Consider the following 19943-nt stretch of genomic DNA (forward strand, 5'->3'; position numbering starts at 1 on the left):
CGTAGTGTATACTCATACATATTTAAACTTTGCTGAGGTATTTCTTTAATTACAGAAAAAGCATCTTTAAAAACAATAGGAAAAAGAACTCAAAATATGAATTATATTCTGCACTTTTTTTTTTCTGGAGAAGGAATTCAGTAATATTGAAAGGTCCGTAATAGTTAAAGGAATATCCACTTTTTTAGTATTGATGATAATATCATATTCTTCCTTGGCTTTCTATTCCCTCAAAGCATTACAAAAAAGTAAGGCTGTGACTCTGTAAGACATAATTTTGCCTCATTTTTGCCCACCAATATTGTAAAATAACCTGAAATACTTCTGTCTTCTTCCTAGGGAAAGTATAACCCAGTGTCCACCTCTATAGTAAACCGTTTCTGGCCACACGGCTGTCGGATACCTAGCTTGCCTCCTCCGTGAAATAGGACAAGCTATCTCTTGCACAAAAGCAAGATTGTTTTCGTAAATGCTGGCTGAAGTCAAGTTTCTTTCACACAACAAAATTAAGTATATTTTGCCTGTTTTAACTTCAACATTATCTGATAATTTCTATCTGCAACTAACAGTTATTTATTTCTCTATACTGAATATACCTAGACAGTTGTACGGGGGGGACTTCTCACCCATACAGACTTCAGGAACAAGAGGAATGTATACATCATATTTAGAGTTTATCCTAGGCAGATACCGTGTTTGAAGTGCAATTTTCTAATCCTTTTAAATACAATCAGCCTATCTTGATTGTGAAGCTCATGTTAAATGTAACTGCAGCCATTACCAAGTAGTTTCCATAAGTGGTTTTATTACTGGTTAGATTTTACAAATTCTGGTATTCGAACAGACTTCGACCTTAAAATTCTAAAACAACAAAGCAACCAATGAAAGGCTTAGGACTATTCAAAGTAACAAACTCTTGACATTTTTGCCCTGGTCATAAATATACAGAGAGAAAAAGAGAAGTGGACATGGAATCCAAAGTATGTAGATAAAACAGTATATAAGGCACATGGCAGTCTTTGAAAATACAGAAGCTTTAGCCAACTTAAATTAATTGCTGTTTCCCTTGCTCAGTCCACAAAACTGTACAGTTACACAAATGTTGTGTTGCAATAGATCTTCCAAGTTATTCTTCAGTCCACACTCCGTAATACCAGAACACTACATTTCCTTCTTTTTTTTTCTTTTTTTTTTTTTTTTTTTAGGAGAGATCCTAATTGTGGTTAGTCAGTTGCTCAAAGCCTCTATTAAAATACACTTGGAATTTCAACTAAGAATAATTTCTTTTTTAAAGAAATTATTAAGAAAGAGTCATCAGAAAAGGTTTGTAAGAGTTGTCTGTGAAGGACTTCGAGATTCATGAACCTCAAGACTTCCGGGCACTGACGTCAAGACAGATGTCACAGTAGGCATGGTAGGATTAGTCAAGTCCGTTAAAGTAGTGGGAGTGCTGGATGGACTCATGGAGGCATTGGATATTTCTGATGCAGGACCTGATGGGGTCCCTGCTTGGAGTGTTGAATCTGAAGTCTTATCCACCCCTGTGTTTTCTTGACGTAAGAGGTTCCGTCTGAATTTGGCTCGAGCATTTTGAAACCAAACCTGAAATAGTTTAATATAACAGGGTAGCATTTAAAGAGCTGCAGTGTTTAGAAAAGCAAAAGCAAACTCACAAATTCATCAAAGCTTGAATTGGTGAAGATGTTTTTATGGTAACATGTTAAAAAAGTAGCCCCAGTCATGAAAAGTGTCCTCTGCATGCCTGTGAAGCATTCCTCTTTCCCTCTCCTGCAATTCTCTGTGTAAACAGTCTGCTTGGGACAGGAGGGGAGTCATTCAGTGCAGGCTGTGTATAAAGATGCCTACAAATTTGGCGGCCCCTGAGAATCCTCGACTGCCCTCACTCCCAGAAGTACTTGTCAGGACGAGATAGAAATCAAGCATCTGATGAACATAAACTAGCGAGTTTCAGCACCCTGGTATCTCAGGTCCATCTCCCATTGCGTGCAGAAGGTGACACAGCACAGCACCCTGCCTTCCTGCGGGCTCAGAGGGCTCTCTCGGGAACTTTCTCATGTCTTGTCTCAGCAGTGCTCTCACTTTTCAAAAAAGACTGTACCTCTTTCTTACTCTTCTTTCTCAAATGATTCAGCTCCTATGCCAGTCTCATTTTAAATTTTTTCAGTCCTGGAATGATGTTGGAAAAAGAGGCTCAAATGGTATTAAAAGCCCATATTGCATTAAAAAATGTAATTTCAGAAGAAATGATAGCCACATACAGCAATAATGTTTCCAAGATTTCTACTTCTTGCATTATTTATTACCTAACTAATCACAGGACAAATGCTATGACTACTGCTTTTTCAGTTAAATTTCAGTTTAGGTCCAAGCTAAAAATGTTCTCTACTGTTTACAGGATTTGTTTAAAGATAAAATATTTTTCTGATCTATTTGAAAATAGATAAAATTTATTTGTGAAACTTGGATGAACTGTAGGTACAGAATATTACTTTGATTAAATTTGAAAATGCCATTAAATACCCTGTGTTCAGCCTGCTGTATGTTGATGCCAGCTAATTTTGCTGGTACAACTAGCTGAAATTTCACTGCGCTTACTTATCAGAAGGCCTTCTGACATTGTTATGTTCTTTACAATTGACTCAATCCTGATCCTACTGCTCTCACGTTGACCTCTTACAAGGAATAGGACCAAGTCTTTCCATTCCAGGTGCAATGAACTTCATCATCTCTGTATCTGTCAGAGAAAGGAACTGAGTCAAAGTACCTGCCCAGCCTTAGTCCATCAAATTTCTCCGCTGTGGCCCGTACAGGGAAAGTGAGTGTGCAGAGCTCACAAGGCTACTATGTGGTCACAGCATCCTTTACAGAAATCCTGACCCCTAACTCTGAACCTGCAGTCCCTGCTGCAGGATCCACTTCAGGCCAGGCTGCCGGCGGAGGAGTGCCACGGAAACACGATGCAGTCCTGTGAAGTCTCCTCTTTCCCTTCAACTTGCCAGCTGCAGTTAGAATTGGTGAAGATGCCTCAAACCATATTTCCTCTGACTGGCTTTCTTCTCATCTATGGATGGTCCAGCCCCGAGTTCCCCCTATTGATTACTTCTCCTTTTCCTCTGGAAAGCTTTCTCTCTCAGCCAAGGGTCTGTAAGCACACATACTCTCCCTTACACTCTCTCCTGGGAATGCCACAAGGAAATGATCCTCAGGCACAAATTCTAGCAGCGGCCATACGAGCTGCATTCATTACTCACATCCCTACAGGTCCTTGTTTCAGTTTATGTTGGTGCTCCCCTTATTAAAACATTTTGTTTAAAGGGTATATATTGGTTTCATATACACAAAGAAAACAGAAACCTTCTCCTAAACTAGCACTGCAAAAATATATTAATTATTTTATAACACAGTCCATTACAGTGGTAAACCTGTGATGTGGTCAAAACTTCAAAAACAACAGTTGTGGTATTTTTGCCTGAAACATTCAAAGCCAGTGTCTTCCCCTCGCATGACTGTTCATCCAGAGCCCTGCAAGAAGGGAGTCGTGGAAGTGTCTGTGCATGCTTCTGAGCAAGGTGAGGAGCCTCGTGTGCCAGGGGTGCAGGTGAAGCAAATTAGTTTGTTCTGGGCATTCGAGCTACAAAGTCTCAAGTGCCAATTAGTAGGAATGGTAGAAAACAGCAATTTTAACACTTTTGGGATTATTTTACCTTTCAGTAAGAGATAACTATATTTGTCCCACAAATTAAGAAATTTGGCTTCAATTTTTTAATATATACCTTCTAGAAATTGTAAAAAGAATCATATATATGAAGTTTAAGTTTAGAGACTGCCACTGTTGATATGCTCCATAGTTACAGCATAATTAAAACAGACAAAACCTCTAGTCCAGTTGAGATATTGCCAAGGTTAATCAGATAATGGTTACAGAGCTCTTTAAAGTTGTCCACTAGTAAATATTTGTAATATTACTGAAAAAGCATCTAAATATTTATTAACTGAAATTCAGAAAATGCCATGTTTTATGATAGAAATGAATAACACAGTAATTATTGCAATAGTGATATTCTGGTATGCACTGAAGTTATGAAAATATTTAGCAAAGATTTAACACTGAAGAGTAGTGAAAGAATTAAAACTATTGTTTTCTGAGTTGCAGGAATGCCAACTTAATTCGCTACTGCCCTGCGTTGTTGCGTATAGCTGTGCAAACGAGCGAGCAAGAGCTGGCGAGCCAGGGCCGCTGTCCCGTGCATAATGGTGGCAGTGCTCTGTGTGCACACTGGCAATTCGGGCCCTGCACCTGTAACAGTATTACATCCAAGTAAAGAAATAATAACCCAAATATACGTGACTGAAAGAATTGTTCCAGAAGGACTTATCTCACATCAATTACACAATTAGGAATCTGGTCTTCAGCACTGAAGAGTAAAGAAATTCATTGGGAAGTACATAGCGTTTTTCTGTCCAACTGTATCATTATAGGGCTGAGCTGTTTCAAACCAAATGGGGAAAATATGGACCAAAACTCCCACTGAGAAATAAAAGCAGCCGTGAGACCCACTGATGCTACCACATTCTGGGGAGCCGAGCCGCCTGCCTGTAGCTGGGCAGCTCAGCAGCTAGGCAGAGTCGTTCTGCAGTTAAAATATTATACTATCTCTTCAGTGATCTGCACTGCTAATTTATCTCTCTCTGTCTCCATTTCCTGACTGTAAAATGGGAATAAAATAACATCTCCATAAGACAGGGAAGTATTGAAAATAAATATGCTAATTGTTGTAAAGAATTGAGATATCATCATGAATGAGGTCATGTTATCTAAGATAACTATTTTTTGTTGGTAACACCTCCATTGTTGCAACTGTTGTATACTGGTTGTATGAATAGCTTACACTAGAAACAAATTTTTAAACACAATTTTGCTAATTCACACATCTACCTGGAGACATTTAGGTTAACTGAACTCTACTTACTAACAATGGGAGAAACAAATAAAAATGTAAAGGATGCTCCACCACACAGCAAACCGTGTTTACTCACTGAAGGCACATTCTGAGAATTCTGTTTTGATTATTAAACATACAGCTGAAAGAGAACTATAGGATATTTTATGAATGAAGGTTTGGTAAGTAGTCTGCAGTATGCTATCCTTAAGCAAATCTTCGCCAAAGGATAGTGCAGGATACTCACACACGACTGTGAAAATTTTCGTGCTTGTTGACTGCTAGAAACTGAATTAGCAAAGTCCAAATGCACGCAGGAATAATCTTTGTAGGATTTTCATATCAACATTACTGGGGAGTGATTCAAGAAAGGATAAGCAGTGTAGAAGACACCCACTGAAAAACAATGGTTCATGTTCCTAAACTGCTTTTGCCATGGATAATCGTTTTCCATACTCTTGGTTAGAGAAGAGGTACATAGCAATAGCTAGTAAACCGTATGTTCTTAGGGCTATCTACTTCCACCTTCACTTTCTAAACTCACAAAAAAGAAAGATCGATTCCCAAAAGAGTAACATTTACACCAATTAGTTAGCTCACAATTAGCTGGTCACTTTAATTAAGAACGATAGCTTACAATAATGGACTTGTCCTCCCCAGCTGCAGTACAAGGTGCATATCAAAACGCAGATATAAAGCTAAATGGGAACGGAAATATATAAAGATAGGGAGTAAAAATATAAGTAGGTTTACTGTAATTCTAATGTCATTACTTAAGGAAAATATTCTGCATTACAAAGCCACTGAAGGAAATGTAATTTTTGAAGCAGTATGTTACATTTCCCTGTCATTCCACTTCTGTACATGGGTAGCTGATGACTAACTGTATATGAAGCCAAGACAGAAGTCAGGTCTTCCAAGTCCAGTATCACAGATCATTCATTATGAACATGGCCAAACTCTCTGCTCATCTACAAGCCACCCTCATGACATGTTATATGGAACTGCCTTTATAGTAATGGCACTATAGCCATTTCCGAAAAACACTAGGAACTCCTCTGCATGTTTAGAAAGCCCACTGGTTTCAGAATAAGAGAATTTGTCTTTCTCCTCATCTGCTACCTTGTATTTTCTATTACACTATATTCTGTTCATGATAGATAAAGAACCATTATCTTTCATCAGCTGAACTGAGACCTGAACATACAAAAATACAAGCGCTTACAGACATGCCTAATAACAAGATAGGGAAAGCAGAAAATTTCTTACTACTGGAATGTGTGTATATACATCTGGGAGTCCATACGCCTTCAGCATGTGAGACAGCCTAATACTAACGATGCTTGTTTAGATCAATAGTGTCAGTGAATTACTTCATGTTCAATAAATGACACAGATGGAATGCCAACCTTTCTGGCGCAAAAGAATTAACAAGTGACACTATTCAGTAACCAACATCACGAAGAGTTTTCCCCAGCAAGAAGCAACCTTGAAACTTGTACGGGTGAACTTCAGCGTTCGAAAAATTCCCTCCATGGTTTCAGAAGCACACATTATTTTCTCTCACAGGTTAGAAATAAACCAACTGGGCACAAAGGTTCTAAAATCCAAAAAGCAAGTTTGTTTTTTAAAGCCCAAATTAATTTTCAACGGAGTAGAGAGTGCTCGTAACAGACAGAAAAACTCAAGCGATACTACGCAAAGTACCACTCCGAGTCATTTTCTTGAAGTGCCTCCAACAGCACCATCCTCTGTGTGCAGTCCTCACCACCAACTATTACCTTGCACCACTCTTCAGCTAAAGGAGCCCAGAGATAAAGAAGCATTTAACTGTGGAAGTAAAAGAAGTGAAACACCAATTACCAAAACCATGAAAAAAGTTTTGTAGAATTGTAAAGGTTTGCCACAAAAAAAAGAGGAAACACTGTGCACCTTAAAGCTGGGAGATGTGGTGTACTTAGCGTGGAAAAAGAAGCGATCAAGAAACTGAAAGAGAGGCTGAAGAGAGACATGGAATTCAGCTTTAGAGAGAAGAAATACATTATAAAAGGAAGGAACAGAGAAAAAGACTTGGAAAAGATTTGGAAGGACAGGCTCATTGGGTGAAAAGACAATAGATATGGAAGTCAAAGTTGGTGCAGACTGAGGAAAAAGAACAGAAGGAAGATCAAGAGAGAGGCATTTTCTAGGCAACGATCTAATTTCTTCATGCACTATGTGAAATTTCTCAGATAATTCAGGTGTGAGTGCACTGGTAACAGAGTAGATACCACTCAAGTGTGTAAACTCTGATGAGAAAATGAGGAAGTGCCAAAATAATGATAGTTAAATGCAGAAAATCCTTTCTTCCACACTCATAGATAAAAGAGAGCTGCTATGAGAGGCACTATGTCAACTGCTAAGATGTGCACCAGTTATAGAGGAGGAATCTGTTCCACTGCAAATCAGCTTCACAAAAACAAGCAAAATCCAGCTGTGATGGACATGGCCAAGAGAAGGAATTACATACAGTTTTTCATCAGCAGTTTTACTAGGAAGCCTACAAACCTTTATTCCTTTTTCAGTTAGGTGTAAACACTACAAGATCCACAATTCTCCAGTGAATTCAGGTTTTTTTCAATGTTTTTGTTTACTGCCCTCCACTTGCCTATGAATTTGTGAGAGCTGTCCACAGTGCTTTCCCAGGCGCCTGAGCCCTAGCTTTCTCTACGAAGCCCACAAACCATTTTTTTCTACTATTAAAGATCCATTTACAGATTTCAGTAATAGATTTTGGAATGTCATGCCTCCTATATGCCCACATTTATCTCTAGTTATAGTTACTGAATAAGTGCCCATTAAAATTCACTTCCTGAATCCGAACTATAAATTAGAATGGAGGTAATCCGACTAATATTCTTACCTTTCCTTGCCATAATAATTCAAATGGAGTGTATATCCTTGAAGCAAGAAAAATCCAGCTTTCAGAGAAAATGTACTTTCAAAATGCAGTCGCCTTTCATTCTAAATTACTTTACTATGACTAAAAAAATAATCTTTGAAAAATTAAATTTGTGTCCACTTACATTGTGAAGGAAAAGACATCTTCCCTGTCCTGATAAAATAATAATAAACTGCTGATTACTCACTTACAAAGAAAACCATTTCTAAATTAAGAGCTCTCTATTTACATTAACTAATTATTTTTTTTCTTGCAGCAGATCAGAAGCTAAAACATGCACCAGAATTGACTAACTTCAGGAAAACAAGTAGGACCCCATGCCTTCACAACTGTCATTAAAAATTAAAACCCAGGTGATCTGCTTTTGGGAAGCTGAAATGAAATAACTTTTCTCATACTTTCTAGAATGTAACTGATGTCTCACAGAAGGTATGAATGATTATGAAAAGCTTGAAGACTAGTAAAATCCACAGCATTTCTTATATAAAATTGATGTTTTGGTACAAAAGACTGCTCTTCTTACCTGAAGAACTCTTTTGGTCAGGCCGGTTTTCTGAGCTAGCTGTTTCAAGTCCTTGGCATCAGGATTGTGGTTAATAGCAAAGTATGACTTCATTGTCCGCAACTGGTGGTGTTTGAATGACGTCCTCATACGCTTTGTTTTCTGATTGCTGGGGTATTGCTGGTCTCTATCCAGGTGGTCACCATCGTTTTCATTGCAGCTTAAAGCTTAAGGCAACAAGAGGAAAAGGCGTGTAAACCTATTGCTCTGTGACCAACATTGTTTGCAGTTCATCTGAGAGCAGCAATTAAAATAACATACCATGGCATGTATTGTACTGGTACAAATCCTACTTGCCTTCCCCTCCATTTCTGCATCTTCTATTTTTCCCTTACAATAACCAGTCTGCGAGGACCCTCACCTGCCTCTTTATGGCTTTTAAAATGTCAGGTCTGTTTCCTTTTTTCTTTCCTCCATCTCCACACAGCCTTTCCTCCACTTTCTGCTTGTAGGACAGTAGCTGTCCTCAACTCTGTAAAGTGTTTTAACGTACTTTGTATCACTATAAATTGTGTTGTAATATACAAAGAAAGCTGTACAATAGAGCCCACTTAAATCTCGATGGAACAGACCAGTTAAAATTATAATTATTTCCTCCATCAAACTAAACCCTGTAGAGTACAAGAGAGACCATTAAATGAAACACTATAAAAGAAATAAAGTTTGTGGGTACCAGACAGCAAATTATGACTATAATTTGACTAGCTCAAGAAATAAAGCTGTTAATACAATATATCAGCAGCACACCAAATGAAAAAAATACACTTTTTTATTATTTATATTTACATTTCATTTTTTAAGCATTTGAAAATACTACTTTGAATGACTGATTCTGTTATATTCTTTTGAAATCACTGAATGAGACTGACTGACACATTTGCATAAATCAACTGCAAAGCCTGCAAAGGACGTCTGTGACCAAGGAAAATTGTAATAATTATCAAATTGTATTAAATGTTGAATGCCAAACAAAATAGTCTCATAGACCAAAAGTAGTTTTTAATTTACATGTGCATAAAGTAAACCATAGAAAAACTCTTAAAATAACATTAAGGACCAAGCTTAAATTCACTAAAAAAATATCATGGATATATCTGAAAATTAGCTCTAATAAGCTGTCATTAATTTACTTTTTCTGCTCCAGTATTTGAAACTCCCTTTTAATTTCCTGTAAGTTGTAGGTTAAAAGTAATGAAAAATCACTACTATCTCTCTTCTACATTGCATGCAAAAAAAGCAGATAAGTGTATTTTGAAATGTGTGTTATTGGTGAATTTCATAAACACATAATCAGATTTGTTTTCAGTTATCCATTACCACTGATTCATTACAACTGAGTACATCTCATGGACATGTATCTCTTTGTAATCATGCTTTAAATTCATACTGTCTAGGAGAGTTTTTCAGCCCTGTTGAATACATTCAATTTCTGAAAGGCATGCATTAAAACCACTATTTAAAAAATAAAATAAAACAAAATGCACGTACTCATCGGGAAATACGCATATAGATACACTAAAAAGCAGTTTTGCAGCATGTGCAGTGGCTGCTTTGCAAATTTCAGCTTTTCAAAAACTTTAAAAGATGTGGCACAACATAGAGCAAGGCCTGCAAAACTTCAGCTGTGAGACCAAAAGCAGGCTTGTTTAATAGATCGGTAAAAATTGTCTGAAGCCTCAAATATCTTGGTGAGTTTCTGTACCCCTACAATTCAAAAAACAGCCAGAAATAAATGTGCTGGATATATAAATGTGTGCGCATGTATGTGCATGTGTATACGTTTCTATAAATCCTTTGCAGACCTAACTTTCTTGTGCCAAATTCCAGTAATAAGAAGCATTTCTGCTTGTTTTCGTGATGTATGGAAAGACTGGAAGCACCTCAGTTTAAAAGGTGTAAGACACACAAAAGGAGATAGTAAAAATGCAGTATTAATGGAGCTGGACAGAATGTAGCAAAGTCTTTTTTCTGGTTTAAGAACTGAGATCTAGTTGCCAAACTGGAGTGACCCCACAAGCTCCAGTCTCCTTCAGAGCTACAGTTCTCCCTCTAAATAATACTGGGAAGAATAACTGAAACTATATTTCTTATAGCAAAAGGTATTATGGAAATGTAAAACAACACAGTACTTGGTCTTAAAACATACTCACAGAATTGTAGACATTAGAAATGGAAAAGACCTCTGTGTGTTGTCTTAAATGCTCTCAAACCCTCCCAGAAATAACAGAGCAAAGAGTTAGGAGGAAGTGCATCAAAATATCCATCAGAAGGACGGAGACCTGTTCATGTAAACATGCAGCAAAACAAACCCTAGGGCTGCAAGTAGCTGGATTTTAACCTGTTCTACAGAGAATGAGATACAATCAGGATCCAAGGAAATAAAACTGATTCTGAATCCTCCCAGAAGGGAAGGAGGGAATCTGCTTTTCATCAACTGGACAATGAACAATTTGCTCTTTCAATTTCTTATAATTTTACCCCTAATCTTCTAAATAAAAATAACATTGAGATGACAGTGAATATGTACCATTCGAGATCAGCAAACTGTTGTCCTTTTCTAGGAAGGAAGTTACAAAACGGACTTTGAAAGTGCACGAGGGTGTCTGCTCTTCCTCATCTTGCCCAAGTGCTTTGGGCACCCGCAGCATCCCCCAGCCTGACCTAACCCTCCTCGTTAGCGCCGCTTCCCCTCTCCTGTTTGTTTCTGGTACTTGGTATCATCTCCAGAATTTGGTTGTACCAATCTGGTATTACGTGCATCTCCTGCCCAGCCCGAGATGTCCACGGGCGCTGCAGGCGCAGACACAGAAGTGCGTGGAGACCTTAGGAGCGAAGGAGTTTCTGCAAGGGCCACCCTGGTGTAAGACTGGCACCGTACGCGCCCCTCGTGCGGTGTTCGGAGTTCCAGGCACTTCCTCCCTGGTCCTTCGTGGTGTCCCTGCACATCACCCAAAGGAATTGCTCAACCACCCAGACTTAGGATTTCCATGCAATTGGAGCATCTAGGACTCCTGCTGGGAGTTCAGAAATACAACTGGTAACGTTCCAGTCAGAGGAGCCTTAAATTAACTAATGCTTCATTCCTATGTTGTGATAAAGCAAATTCTGAAGTGGTGCCAAGTATCTTTTCTGACCCCAGGCCACTTCTGAGGCCCTGCTGCCTTCCCCCCGGTCCCCACACCCAGGCCATCGCCCCGCCGTCCATCCGCTGCTCTCACCAGAGGCGACCCCTCGCAGCCCCCCCGGCACCACGACACAAGCGCCCGGCCGGCCACGAGATGAAGCCCACAGGGAGCACGGCCAGGAGCTGGCTCTCACTCCCTCACATTAAAACACCGTGCTTCGACGCTGGCGACCAAAACATCCTCGGCAGAATAACGTGTAAAACTGTCTCTAAAAACAGCAACACGAGTACGAAGCGGGACGCGCCGTTATCCTTGCACAAACCCTGTTTGCAGGAGGGAGCCGGGGGCACGGCTCCGCGCTCACCCCCGGATCCCCCACGTCGGGGCCGCGGCACCGGAGGGGCTGGGGGCGAGGAATTTCCTCGGGGGGGAACTTTTGTTCTTAGCGGCTCGTGTTTGACACGTTACGCCGCCCCCAGAGGAAAGCAAACTAACCCCGGTCCGGGAAGCACGGCGAAACACGAGGCGCGTTCGGCGCTCTCCGCCCGCAGCGCCCCTGGGTGCGGGGCCGGCCCCGCTCCCACCCGCGGCTGCCTGCAGGGGGCCGGGGCCGGCGGGGGGGGCCCGGCCGGGAGCGCAGAGCGGGGCCCGCAGCCGCAGGGGGGGCTCGGCACCGGGACAGAGCTGCGGCCGGGGGGCAGGAGGGGACGCGGCGGACACCCGGACCTTAGGAGGGGACCTTCCGACCCGCCGCTCCCGCGGCGCTGCTGGGGACGGGGGTGCCTGCGGCCCGTCCGCCCGCACAAGGGGGCCGCAGCGGGGCTCTGCGGGGCCCCCTCCTCGGAGCCGGCGCAGCCCTGCCCCGGCCGGGAGCTTCCCGTCCCGGGGGCAGAGGGAGGGGGGAGCTCGCCAGAGCTGCCCCGGGTTTCTCAGGAAAAAACTCCTGGCAAAGCTGCTCCCGGGCCAGCCCCCACCCGGCCCCGGGACCGGGAGCAGGAGCGGGACCGGTACCGGAGCAGCGCCCCGCAGCGGCCCGGCCCCAGAGAGCCGCAGCCCGGCCGGGCCCCGCCGCCCGTGCGGGAGGGAGCGCCCCTATAACGCCTCCGCTGCCTGCCCGGCCCCGGGCGTGGGGAGCTCCCGCTGCCCCACGCCTGCTCAGCACTTCTAGCGCTTGCAAGGAGATTTTCCTGTCTTCTTATTAAAGGCAGAGCGGATAGATGGGAATAAAGTACAGCGGGCTGCGGGAGGTTTGGGGTCTAATCCACAAAGGGAGTATTCAGAATTCTTTACAGGTGCCTCTGTGTTCAGCAAGCTTTCAGCCATTGATTTACTGACCTAAAAAAAAAAACCAACATCAAAATCCAATCCAACAAGTGAAAGAAGAAATTACGATCACAGGAACACACTTTAAGAAAAAACAAAGAGAGAGAGGGAAAAAAATCTTTTTGAAGTTTCGGCATCCTTCTAAGCTATTTTCCACTTGTCAGGCTCTATCCACATCCAAAACCCATCATCCCTGTGCAAACGGAGTCTCGTTTAAGCAGAAACAAGAGCCAGTCCAATTCATGGCGCAGATGAGTGTTTGCTGCTATTTACAAAATAATTCCTGTCCCTGCTCTGGCCGCATCTCCGGGTCCCCCTTTTCCCACCACCTCTGGTGAAGATTTATTTACACGAAGCTTGCTACACAAAGTACCAGCCCCGAATACCCTCAGAGGACAACATCGTGCATTTCTCGGGAGGAAACGAGAAGTTCCATTAAAAATAGGGAGAAACTATCACACTTTTAAACGGCTTCCTTTTAGAAGACAGAAAATTAAAGGCTTTGCAATAATTTGCTGGTTTGTGAGATTTAAAAATCAACAGACAACCCGGTCTGATTTCCAAGATCAATTACACTTATTACCATATAAATTAATCGATTATCGGTTTAGCAAATATTAAGCAGACAAATAGTTTAAGCGAAGAAGCTAAAAGCTCCTCAAGGAAGATCTCTGCAGCATCATTTACAGGGTCTAACCCCAAATTCCAAGAGCAAACTCGGAGGGCAATTATTTTGGAAACGAATTCTTCAAAATGCGGCTAAAGACGGCGTGGTTAGGAAGTCGGGGAGCAGCAAGACTTTCTGGGGCTGTGCTCCCACCCGGGACAGATGCCGCTGCTCCGGTTTACAGGTCCTTGGAATGGGAACATCTGCCCTGCACGGGGAGGCAGCGGAAGGCCGCCTGGATCCCAGCCCCCCGCAGAGGAAGCCTTTTTAAGCGGGGGAGCCGCCGCTGCCCTGCGTGTGCGGGAGCTCGCGGGGACACCGCTAGGCGCACCTTTCACCGGCCTTCACCCCTGGGACGACCCCGGGTTTTTGAGCCGTTCCCAAATCGCTGCTGAAGGCAGCGGTGGGTGGCAGCCCCGTCCCGAGGGGTGCTCGCCGTGCCCCTTCTCCTCGCCGTTTTCGGCGCCACCCGCTCGCTTCGGGCGCCGCCGTCCCGTGCCCCCGGCGGCGGCAGCCTCGCCCTGCGGCCTCCCCGCGCCCCCCGGAGCCCCCCGAGCCCCCCGGCCCGGCTGCCCCGGCTCCCGCCCCGAGAGCGCCGCGGCCGGCCCCGGGCAGCCCGAGGGGGCAGCCCGACGGCTGGGGCACGGCCCCGGGGGGCCCCCCCCGGCCGGCGTTCCCCAGGGACAGCGGGCCCCGCACGGTGCGGCCTTTGGGGCCCCGGGAAGGCAGGAGACCGCCTCGGTTCCTTTCCCTGCAAAGTTCCGGAGCCGCCGCGGGGAGGCCGGACGAGGAAACTCCTCGGCGAGTTCGCAGCTGAGGGCAGAGCGCCCGGGGCACGGCTCCCCCCGGCAGGGCCGGTCCCGGCGAGGGGCAGCGAGCGGCGGCGCCCAGCCCAGCCGGCCCCGTCCCAGCAGCGCAGCCCCAGCCCCGGCCGCAGCCACCTGCCCCCCGCGGCCCCCCGGGGACGGCCGCTTTTCGGCCCCCTGCCCCCCGAGGCGGAGGTGCGGGAGCCCAAGAGAAGGGCAGAACGCTTCGCCCATCAGCAGCCTCGGAGGGTGTAGCTACTAAAGAAAATTCACAGCTCTCTGAAGTGCTAACTTCCAATCTCTGGTTTCCAGATTTTATTTCAGGCTCCACTCCCCCTTCTCCCCCTCCTTAACCAGATGACCTTGCTTCAAAACATTTTATTTCCAGCTGAAGTGAAAAATGCTAACATATTAGCTTCTGTAATTGCAGTTTGACAGCACTTGATCTCAATAATTATGCTGCAGCTAAACTATTATTAACGGTTTAAGCTAAAATAAACGGAAATCCCCCTTTGGAAGTGAACAAAAACAAACCGTCGGAACTGTTCTTTGGGGAAGATGGGGTCTCTTACCTGCGTTGTATGCTGCCAGGTCTGCCCCAGGCCCCGGGCTCTTCCTTTTCCTGGGTCTCCCCTTCTGGACAGTCCCCACGCCGTTGTAATAAGGCAGTCCCAAAGTACTGGCAGAGCCCGCTCCCAGTGCTGGGCCCTTCCCAGCGGCTACATCCGAGTGATTGAAATGCACCTGGTACTCCCCCTGGATGAGAGTCTCGAAATGGAGGCGGCAATACACCAGATTGTCCTTCATGCCAAAGTGGTCGCCGGTGGTCAGCATCTTGTTGCAGGTGGTGCAAGTGAAGCAGTTTAAGTGATATACCAAATCCCTGGCCCTCATGACCATTTCGGAGGCAGAAATCCCCAGGTGACACCTCGCGCATCTCTGCACCGAAAACCTCCTGCAAAACACAAGGGCCCGAGGAGACGGTGAGGGGCGCATCCCGCCCTTCCCGCTGGGCGGCCCGCGGAGGGGGGCTGCGGGCCGGGACACGACGCCGGGCCGCTGCCGGGAGGGCGGCGGGAGCTGGGGGGCTCGGCCCCGCTCCCCCCGCGGCCGCTGGAGCCCGGGCTGCGGCAGGGAGCCGCGGGGAGCCGCAGGGAGCCGCGCCGACCCCCGACCCCCGCCCCGTCCGCAGCCCCCCGGCGGGACCCGCGTGGGGCCGGGCGGCCGCTCCCGGGGCCGGGCCGCTCCGCTCCGGGCCGCCCGCCGAGGGGCCTCGTGCTCCCAGAGCAGCCCGGGGGATGCGCCCGGCCCCGGCCGGGAGGCTCCGGGAGCCCGCGGTCCCCCCTCATCCCCCCTCTCCGGGCGGCTTTGCGCTGTACCTGTAGTAATCCTCCTTGCAGTAAATGCTGCCGTCCTTGCTGAAGCAGGTGAGCTCGGACTCCAGGTTGAGCTTGCACTCGCAGCACTTGAGGCAGCGCATGTGCCACTGCTTGTCCACGGCCAGCAGGTAGTAGCGGTCCGAGATCTTCCCCCCGCAGCCGGCGCACAGGGCAGCGCGGTCACTGCTGATGGACGGCATGCTCTGCTGGGGAGAACAACCGCGGGCCGTTAGCGAGAGCCAGCGGCTGCTGCGCGGCTCAGCCCCCCCGGCCCGGCTCCTGCCCGGCTCCTGCCCGGCCCGGCCCCGCTCCGCGGCCGGGGGGCTCGGAGGCGGCCGGCCCCGGGGGGGGGACGGGCCGAAAGCGGCCGGGGGTGGGGTGGGGGGAGGCTGAAAGCCAGGCTTTCTCGCTCCGTTTTTTCCTTTTGTGAATTTGCCAGTCCCAGATCAAGAAAAGATGCTCCTCAATAAACAGGCGCAATCGTCAGAGCAGGGAAAATCGCAGACGGTTAATTCTAAAATTTACCGTTACGGATACACGGAGAGTGCCTGCATAGTTAATGCCCCGTGAGTGCGGGTCTGGGTGTGTATTTTCCTAGCTATAAAATTCCGAGTGAATTACGATCAAACCCCCCAGCAGCCGCAGCGGCACAGGCGCAGCTCCCTGCGAGCCGGTCCCCAACAACCCGCGTCCCAGGCTGCCCCGGCCCAAAGCACCGCAGGGATCGGGAAACAGAACTGCCGGACGTTACTGGTCCGAGGCGCAGAATGCTTTATCAGAAAAACGAAATAGTGGGGGGAAAAAAAAAAAGAGAGGAAAAACAACAGAGTGCTTTAGATTATGCTGGGATAAACTTGGAAGCAATAAAACTAAATGTAACCCCTATATAATTTAATAGTTTAGTGTCAAATCACAATCCAATCGAAACCCCCTGCAAAAGAAAAAAAAAAACAAATACATTTTCTGTCAACTCCTACCAAAAAAAAAAAAAGAAAGAAAACACAAAGAAAATAAAGAGAAAAAGAATATCGGAAACCGTTTAAGTGCGCTCATGTATTTTACCCAGCACCCTCAGCCTAAACCCAAACCCAAAGTCAGGACAAGAGGCTCGGAGTGGAGCAGTGTTTGTGGCAGACCTGGCACTGCGCTGCTGTCCACTTCGTCCCAAACTTGTCAGCATGGCACTGCTCGAGGCCAGCCCGCACGTTGGTGCTGGGGCCAGAGCTGCCGTCCTGCAGGCACGCCGGAGCCGCAGAGCTCCCACTCGGGGCGGGGGGAAGCCGCGTGTTTACTTTTACCTCCTCTAGAGCCTTAAGTCCTTGCGCAAAGCAAGGAGAGGGAAGACAGCTAACGGGAAGAACTGAAAGAAAATGAAGCTGTGTTTCCAGCACATGCTGACGGATTACTTTCATCCAGCACTCGCAGAGATCACCAACCCCCAGCACTACGAGCACTACTGTTGGCACTACAGCATTTGCACTGCCAGCAGTACGTACAAATAAAATTATGGCACTAGAGCGGTATGGGAGCCACACAAGTCCACTGGTAGCTTAGTCCTTTAAGGCATTAACTGAACTCTGATCAGGGATCGTTTTATAACCAAAGTAGTTCCTTATAAATCCACTTTAAACAAACCACGATTTTTTCTGCTTTACCAGTAACAAAAATATTCTGATATCCAGAAATGGTATTTAAGGATCTAGTATCCTATCCCACTGCTCATTCTATACACGTGTGCATGCAAATAAATTCTAAGTAGATATATAAAGGTATCATGCCACAGTATTACTCCAGGAAAGATAACTTGATATTGTTTAATTTTACAGAGAAATATTAAGTTTTCCAAAGAAAACCAAAACTGCTTTGATTAGAAATCACGTTCAGCCCTTCTTGCTGAAAGGCTTATTTTCAGCCAGTATTCCAGGATTAAACAATCTCACTGTCACTTTTAAGTAAATTTCTCCATAGCATTTAGAGAAGTAACACCTATTGTTGAAGTTTTAAAAACCAAGCACAGATATCTTTCTTGCACATGCCCATATCAGCTTAAAAGACAGCATTACCAAAATATGGGATCATTTCTCACCAGAATTATCGTTTCTTAACCAAAAAAAACAAACCAAACCAAAACAAAAACAGTATACAGAAAGTGTTGATTCAGTTAATACACTTGAGAAATCTCTTCCACTTTGCTGGCTTAACTCTGCTTCGAAAGATGCGTCTTTTTATTATCTAAATGTATTAAAATGCAAGTACTGTGCGTTAGCAGACAAGATAAAAGTGGTAAAGTTATAAAAATTTGCATCCGTCTGTCTCCCTGAAACACATCCTCTAAATCCGTTTGCCATGTTTGCAAATCCAGTGTTCACGTATCTTTCTATTACGAAAAAAATCATAATTTAAAGATGCTCGAGTTTTAGTTTTCCTTTTATTTATTTATTTTTTTTACTTAGTGCTATAACAACTACCTCAGCGTGGACATCCCACCTGAAAAATAACACCGAATCGGATTCTTTGTTGTTTGTGTTTCCATTCCGCAGAGAAAAATTTCGCTGTGCCAGAGCGTTATCTGTATAAAAGCATACTTTGCCTCTCCCTAAAAACTTTAGAAGGCCGGCCGGGCTGGGGGAAGGGAAGGCGTTCTTGGACGCTACCAAAAGGCTGGTCTAGCTTTCTGTTTTCTCGCAAGAGCAGTACCGCTCCTTTCACCCAAGCGTTACTATTACTATGCATATTATTAATAATTAACAGTTTCATGCCTTTCCCCGTGGTTCTACTCGACCTTTTGGGGGTGCCTTTATGCTAAATTTTCTTCCGATTTAGTATTTTGCATACGTTTCCCCCCGACCTGCTATTTTAAAGGAAAAGCTGTATTTTTGAGGGGTTCGTTATGTTCAGGGGGCTGAATGACTCCCACTCCTTCGCCTCCTACCGTTTCGGTCTCTCCCCTGTCTATAGCCGAGCTGATGGCCGGTGCTTCGCTTTTGGTTCTCCGATCCATCTCGTCGATGACCCCGTGCATCTCCGAGCCGGACAGGCTGTGGAAAAGCATCGCTGAGGAAGCAGAGGAGGAGGCCCCGAGTTGCTGCTGCTGCTGCTGACAGTTGTCGGGGTCCCTGCAGGAGCCCAGAACTTGCATTAAGCGGAGCCCTCCCCCATGCATCTAGCACGGCCGCCCCGTCTCTCCTCGGGCTCGGGGGCTCTCCCCCCGGCGGAGCTCTCCGGAGCGCGGCGCAGGCTCGGGTCCGGGGTCCCGCGGGGTCGGGGAGCAGCGGAGGCGGGCGGAGGGGACGAGGGAGCGGGGACCGCCGGCGCTGTGAGCTTCGGGCTCGGCTCTAGGCTGCTGCGCGGCCCCGGCGCATCCCTCTGGGAGGCTTCTTCAGCGCGGGGCTCATCGCCCCAGGTGCGGTCCCAGGCTTTACGCTCTGGCCCAGCCGGCAGAAGGCTGGGCAGGCTTACGGTGGGGAGGGATTAATAAATAATAGGAATGCATTTAAAAAAAATAGAATTAAACCGTCTTCGGTGAGAAATAATAAAAAAAAAAAGAGAAGGACAAGCCCCTACATCGCACTGTGCGGGGTTTGGAGGAGGCAGGCGGGGAGGGGAGGCTGCAGCGGGCGGAGGGCAGGCTGGCGCTGCGGGGCCGGGGCGGGTGCCCCCCGCGCGCGCTCACGGTCCGGAGGGCTGGCAGCGGCGGCAGCTCAGGGGCAAAGTTTGCTCCGTCCCCCGCTCCTCCCCCAGCCCGCCGGAGCTCATTGGGAAAGGAGAAAGCCGGGGGGAAGGAGGGAGAGTTGGACGGGCACCAGGTGGGACGGGCACTCGGCGGCCCCCCTCGCTCCTTAAGGCGGCGCGGCCCGGGGCGGCTGCCGGCGGCGGGGGGCGGGGGGGTGGAGCGGGGGTGGGAGCCGGGCGCGGGGCGGCGCGGGGCGGTGCGGGGCTGCGCGGTGGCGGCGAGCCCGCGTCTGCAGCCCGGGCGCCGCGCGAGGCTCCGCGCCTTTTCTAGAGGCGCGCTGACATCACGTCCTGCCCCGCCGCCATTGGCTGCCGCCGCGCCCCGGGGCCGCCGGCATGTGCTCGGCCGCGGCCCCGCCGCCGCCCCCCGGCCCCGGCCGGCCCGGCCCGGCCCCGACACGCGGACCCGGGACGCACACGGGGAGCACGCGGGGAGCACGCGGGGAC

At 46.9% G+C, this 19943-nt stretch overlaps 1 protein-coding gene across 2 annotated transcripts; it reads right to left on the bottom strand.

The window, feature by feature from the left end:
- Positions 1-769: 769 nt before the first annotated feature.
- On the bottom strand, positions 770-19450 carry LHX2 (LIM homeobox 2). 2 transcript variants are annotated; one of them, XM_035555448.2, is made up of 5 exons: positions 18697-19450; positions 15765-15967; positions 14958-15340; positions 8426-8631; positions 770-1602 (listed from the first exon to the last, which is right to left on the bottom strand). In XM_035555448.2, the coding sequence occupies exons 1-5, from the start codon at positions 18925-18927 to the stop codon at positions 1315-1317; spliced, it is 1311 nt and encodes a 436-aa protein (XP_035411341.1). In that variant the 5' UTR covers positions 18928-19450; the 3' UTR covers positions 770-1314. The 2 variants fall into 2 exon arrangements, with proteins under 2 accessions (XP_035411341.1, XP_035411340.1); XM_035555447.2 differs by having other exon boundaries at positions 15765-15970; positions 18697-19350.
- Between the last annotated feature and the right edge of the window lie 493 nt (positions 19451-19943).

The sequence above is a fragment of the Cygnus atratus genome, chromosome 19 (assembly GCF_013377495.2).
Source record: "Cygnus atratus isolate AKBS03 ecotype Queensland, Australia chromosome 19, CAtr_DNAZoo_HiC_assembly, whole genome shotgun sequence".
Taxonomy (NCBI): Eukaryota; Metazoa; Chordata; class Aves; order Anseriformes; family Anatidae; genus Cygnus; species Cygnus atratus.

Bases quoted from the DNA above. Each gene is read 5' to 3' on its own strand.
- LHX2 (XM_035555447.2), bottom strand. From the start codon at position 18,927: ATGCATGGGGGAGGGCTCCGCTTAATGCAAGTTCTGGGCTCCTGCAGG. The intron at 15,971-18,696 runs GTAGGAGGCGAA...TGTTCTCCCCAG, and splicing joins ACAGGGGAGAGACCGAAACG to CAGAGCATGCCGTCCATCAG. The intron at 1,603-8,425 runs GTAAGAAGAGCA...AAACTATTTCAG, and splicing joins TGACCAAAAGAGTTCTTCAG to GTTTGGTTTCAAAATGCTCG.